This window comes from Limulus polyphemus, unplaced genomic scaffold (genome assembly GCF_000517525.1).
Source record: "Limulus polyphemus unplaced genomic scaffold, Limulus_polyphemus-2.1.2 Scaffold1487, whole genome shotgun sequence".
NCBI lineage: Eukaryota > Metazoa > Arthropoda > Merostomata > Xiphosura > Limulidae > Limulus > Limulus polyphemus.
Genome location: NW_013667097.1, coordinates 141841 through 147957, shown reverse-complemented (window position 1 = coordinate 147957; position 6117 = coordinate 141841). Strand labels below are relative to the sequence as shown.

General features: G+C 31.7%; 1 protein-coding gene across 4 annotated transcripts in view; it reads right to left on the bottom strand.

The window, feature by feature from the left end:
- Positions 1-1586: 1586 nt before the first annotated feature.
- The window catches only part of LOC106463802 (serine/threonine-protein kinase mig-15-like), a 143559-nt gene continuing 139028 nt past the window's right edge, over positions 1587-6117 (bottom strand). For all 4 annotated transcript variants that reach the window (XM_022391406.1, XM_013923872.2, XM_022391407.1 and 1 more), the window contains one exon: positions 1587-3079. In XM_022391406.1, coding sequence (XP_022247114.1) covers positions 2996-3079 — 84 coding nt within the window. In that variant the 3' untranslated portion in view covers positions 1587-2995. The remainder of the gene's footprint in view (positions 3080-6117) is intronic.

The following is a 6117-nucleotide window of genomic DNA, read 5'->3' as shown; positions in this document are numbered from 1 at the left end:
GTAACAACCCTCTGCTTTCTTCCATCCAGCCACTCTTTTATCCAACTTGCTAACTTATCCCCCACACCTATAGGGATATTTTTTTTTTTACAAGCCTCTTATGTAGTACCTTGTCAAATGCTTTCTGAAAATCCAGATACACCAAATCTACATCCTTACCCTCATCTACATAATGCAAGATTTTCCCTTGGTGAAGCCATGTTGACTATCCAATAAAATTCTAAACTTTGTTAAATGACTTTGCAAAGGATCTTTTAACAGACTTTCCAAAAATTTTCCCACAACTGATGAAAGACTAATGGTCTAGAATTACTGGGACAATTTTTATCACCTCCCTTTAAAAGATGAGTTACATTAGCTAACTTCAAATCCTTTGGTACCTGCCCACTATTCAAGGACTGACAAAAAAATAGTAGCAAGTGGCTCATAAATCCAATCTTTAACCTCCTTCAAAACCCTTCGGGAAATATTATCTGGCCCAGGAGTCTTATCATGTTTTAAACTTCCCGATTTTTTCTTAACCAGCTCAGAATTAATGCAGTCATCTTGTTTGATTTTGTTTCCATTTATCAACTGATCAAGATGTGGAATACTGCTTAAATCTTCATTAGTAAAAACTGAAGAAAAAGTAAAATTCAATAACCCAGCCATCTCATAATCATCAGATACTAGCCTTCCTTTATCATCTCTCAAGGGTCCTATCCCTATCCTAACATTTTGTTTCCCCTTAATGTATTCAAAGAAATCCTTACTGTTAATTTTTACATTTTCAGACAACTTTTTCTCATACATCATTTTTGATATCCTAATTTCCTGTTTCACCAACTTTCTTGATTTTCTATAATCTTCTAAGCCTCCTGTGATACTGGTCAATTTACATTTCTTAAATTTATGATACTTTTCTTTAATTTTATTTCTTAAACTCTTTGTGAGCCAACCTGGTCTTTTACTTGTAACTACTTTTTCTTTCTATTAGGAATATGTTTACATTGAATATTTAAAAATTTATCTTTAAAAATTTTCCACATCTGATCAGTGTCTCCAAATAACTCGGCTGCCCAATTCACAACAGATAACTCTTGTCGCACCCCTTCAAAATTTGATTTTTTTGAAATTTGTTACCATTATTCCTTATCTCCATATGCAGCAAAACATTGACCTAATAGAGCAATGATCACTTGCACCCAGATGTTCTCCAATTTCCATCCTCTCAATTATTTCTGTATTTGAAGTTAACAATAAGTCTAAAATAGCATTGTTTCTAGTTGGTTCCTTGACTAACTGGCAAAAAAAGCCATCCTGAACAGGTTCCAAAAACCTTTCTCCCTCATGGTTTTATTCTAGAATACCCCAATCTATATGTCTGAAATTAAAATCACCAATAATCATGACTTCATTAACAGCTGAAATCTTGATCTCATTATAAAGTTTCTCACTAATTTTATCAGTATCATTTGGTGGTCTGTAACAAATTTCCACTAAAAGTCTTTTCCATTTATATCCACTAATAGAAATTCAAATGGATCCAATCTCTTTGCTATTATCTTTGACATCCTCAACTTCAACAGGATGTAACTCCTCACCTCTTTAATACTTTATCCCTATTAAATAGCCTGTAATTCTGTAGTTCAAATGTATACTATGAAATTTTAAGTTCTGAAAACAGTAACAAAGACAGGAAAGTAAACTGTCAGTATTAAAGATTTGCACATAATATACTGTAGTCCTAATTGTTAAATAGAATGAATAGAAACTCCTAATTCATAGTAATTCACATACAACACCTTCATTCTCTGAAATTATTGTAATTAGTTTATTTGACACAGTGCAATTTCTTGCTTGTTGCAACACACAAAGGATTCTTAATTCCTTTTGAAAATCCATTTATAATAAATTAAAATTTGTATTCTGTACCGATCTTATTCTTAATGACTGTGACTTTGCAGATGAAACTTTGATGATACATCTTAATGACTATGATACTGATATACTAAAAACATGTAGTGTTGTACACTATTATTTTGTAAAGATAATGTTAACACTGAAAGCATATAACCAGGTCAAAGTTATTGGTACAATACATTTTCTATTAAACAAGAAATAAAGTTATCTAATTAATTACAAGGAACACAAACAGTTCAAGTCTGAAAAAGAAATGCACGTACTAATTAAATTTTTAGGTGACTGATCACCAATTTTTTTATTTGTTACGAATAAATATCAATGGAAAAGTTTTCGTTGAGTGATCCAACACACTTCACATTTTGGCATGAATATGAATCCGAGATTAGAAAATAAAATTTTTATTATTATTATTATTACAAATCTTTATTTAATATAACACTGTATGAAAATCTGAAATAAGGATTTGTTTGGTAATAGCTTTTGTAATTTATTTGTCAAAAAAGAACTTTTTTAAACTAACTTATTTTATATACTTAAGACATGTACATTAAACTAACTTATTTTATATACTTAAGACATGTACAAGTATTAACATTTTATTAACCCTTCTTTTCACCTTAACAAACTTTGGTGAAAAACTAAACAATGCGTCATTTAAAGGCACAACAAAACACTTTAAAGATGTACAAAATACATTAAGTCGACCAAGCTTTGTAAACTACTACAATCCACAATAAGAAAATTAAAAAAACATAAATCTGTCAGTCTTTGTTTGTTGGCATGTTACTATAGTTAAAAGTACAATAAAAAAAAGAGATCATCTAAAAATTTATATCTTTTTGTATCAATATTTACAAAGCTTGCATATAGACAACATCTCAATTGTATTCAACTTTTGAGCAATCAAAAAATTAAAAACATTAAGATGAAATTGATGAAGCTTGGCTTTAAAGTTGTTTGCAGCATGTCTCTGTCCTTATCTGATTAAAAGAAATAACACAGTAAGCAATTACACAATGTCCACAGAGTTAGTCTCTTGAACTCATGAGGAAGTCTATTACTGTTACTTTGACTCTGGCTGTTTCAAATGTTACCAGTTAGCCATTCCTGGCTTGTTGAGAGTCATGAAGTAGATCTGGCACGAAGAGCCACTTTTGGCAGAGGAGAAAAAGACCTATAAAAAGTGCATACAGAAAAATTTATACAAGTTCATTAATTGTTAAGTGATACTTATGTACATTTTTATGAAAATAACATATTTAGGTATCGTGAATATAAAAACAAATTTGAAATTCTGAAACAAGATATTTAGTACTAGTTGAAACACCCATTTGTTCGATGGGAGAAATAAAAACTTGCTTGTAACAAAGGAAAGGAAATTGTGCTTCATTTTTCTCTTAACATAATAAACATTAAAAGTGCAATACAAATACATAAAGATACCAATGCTGAAAAGAAAGACCTACTGTTTTCAAGAATTCTAAAAATAGTGGTTACATAGTTCATACTATTGCTGAGGGATATAAAACATCGGTAGTTTTCTGAAATTAGAGGGGGGGTGTCCAACCATCCCTTTAAAAAGGGATTCCCAACTTTTTTTCCTCTGTACCCCTTGGCCTTGGACATTGACAGGTTTCCGTATACCCCTAAAAATTAAAGATCAAAAATGGATAAAATTATATTGGTTTTAATTTATTTTAGTATGAAATCTGTATGTGTGGACTGCATAAGGATCTTATAGTATTGATAACATCGATAAATTGAACTCAGCGTAAATTTATGTGAGCCAATTTGTTCTCTTTGTCTGACTGTAGATTAAAACACCATGTAAAGTGTAAACCATGGTTATACTCTCAAACCCCCATGTACCCCCTGAGAAGTGCAAATGTACCCATGGGGGTACATTTACCCCAGGTTGGGAATGTCTGCTTTAAATATTCTTACTTATTTAAGACCAAAGAATATGGCATAGTGCATTCTCTATATAACAAAAGAAGTTTTACATTTTAATTCAAGCTTAAGTATTGTTGTTTAGAGAATCTCTGCTACCCACAGAGAAAAAAGTGGTGCATTTGAAAACATTGGACAAAACATGAGAAATTCTAATTTACTAATACTGTTTGTGCAGATACACTGAAACACATTTAAGTATAGTATTCTTATAATATATGCACAATTGAGCATTCTATACCACATGTTCAGTGTTGTAATACAGTAACAATGCTGGAAATTCATCCCTAAACTACATAACTATTGAGTTTCTGAAAGTTTATTGTATAGTACATCTGTCAAATTCAAAAGTAGTAAACATACTAAAGCAAGCATCATCTATAGTGAAAAACATTATACTGATATTAGCCATGATCTGCAAAACATTTGTGTTAGTTTTCATGCCCTTCACTTGAATTTTCCTTATTCCATCATTTTCATGCACGGCATTTAAGCTATGCTTTCTTGCAGGCATTATGTGTTAGATCGATAAATCCTATTTGAAAAAAAAATTATGCGGTCAGACAAACAAACTCACTTAGAAGTAACTTTATTTAATAAAACTACAGTAAACAATAAAGTAGCTAAAAGGTGTTCATAGCAGTCTATGAAATGAACCAAAGCTAAATTATTGCAAAGTTGTAATGAAGGTAAACTTAGCTGAAAATGCATAAGAATCTGAATGTGTGTTCACAAACTAATAAGCACATGGTCTTGAACAAACTGCACATACATATTTCAGACCTAAATATGTCAAGAAAGTTCATAGCAAAATTATTTATTGCAATATTAATTTTTTTAGGAAATTACATGCAAGTAACTTTGACTGTGAATGGAAAAGCCAATATGCAATCCGGACTCCTCGGACAAAGGCCTTTCTAACAATACGAGATTTGTAGCATTTGATTGAGAAATTTGTGAGAAAAATATTAGACAGACAAATGCATGTTTATTATTTATATAAATATACTTCCATAGTTACTGAGAAGTGTTATAATATTCATAGTTAACTCCCAAATTACCATAAGATTCAGAATCATAACCAGTCACAAAGGATTTATCTGGATTACAGAAGTTCCCAAGAATCATAAGTATATGTACAAGGCAAAGTTTTCATATCACAGCTGCACTTACACTTGTATTCTGATTTTCAACAACTATAAGCTATTTGTTTTAACATACGTCTAGAACCAGCAATAACAAAGTGATAGTGTCTGGTGCTTCATCTCTCTTCCAACCTCATCCAATATATGATGGTACTTCTGGCAGAGTTATAATAGCATTGTGCCAAATATACATGTGATACTTAGCCCTAGCAATACGTTGTTTTAGACAGTCCTGTTCTGGTAGTAGCTGCTTATGTTCCTCTTTTTTGTAGAAAGATTTCTTGTAATGCACAAGATTGATGTTTTCATCAGTTTTACAACCACATAACTGGTGCATGAACATACCATTACAAGCTGAGCTGTTTTTTTTTGCTGCAAGAATTTCAGGCCTTCAAAATTGACTGGGTTATCTGATACAAGTTTTAGTGGTTTGACTTTTCCAATGCTTAAAGGTGCACTTGTAGAGTCACATCAAATAACAGAATAAAGATCTGGCAATTCAGAACAAAATTCTTTGCCACAATAATATGGGATGTTATGTGTAGGTATGAACCATTCTTTGTTCTTTTCCCCTGTTTACAGCCAAAGTTTAGGCATTGGAAGCGGTAAAAAGTGTACACATAGTACACCAACACTGAAATCTTGTGATCAGTTAATCATCCTCCTCAAGGCTGGAAAATAGCTTAGATATTTCTGTGACACTGCCTCACTGAACACACTTTACCAAGATCCTATCTTTCAATTCTTTTCCAATGAAAAGTTTGTTTCCTGGGTCTTGTCAAAATACACCACTGATTATAGCAGAAGACTACTGAATTAGTTTTTGAAGTAAAATAGAACCAGCAATTTCTCAGCTTGGTGGCTGATCTGACACTGTCACCCTATCTCATTAGGATCATCTTAGATGTGTCTACTAGACTAGAATAGGTGGAATTTTATGTATTGCAGGGATAAAAAAGTTTCAATAAGCTCCTTATCCCAGGTGGAGCCCCAGACTAATACTCATTTATAAATATTTACTATGTGTCACTCACATAGGTTGCATGCTTTTTCACAACAGAAAATAACTTTGGTTTGTTTGTTATGAATTTAGTGCAAAGTTATACGAGGGCTATTT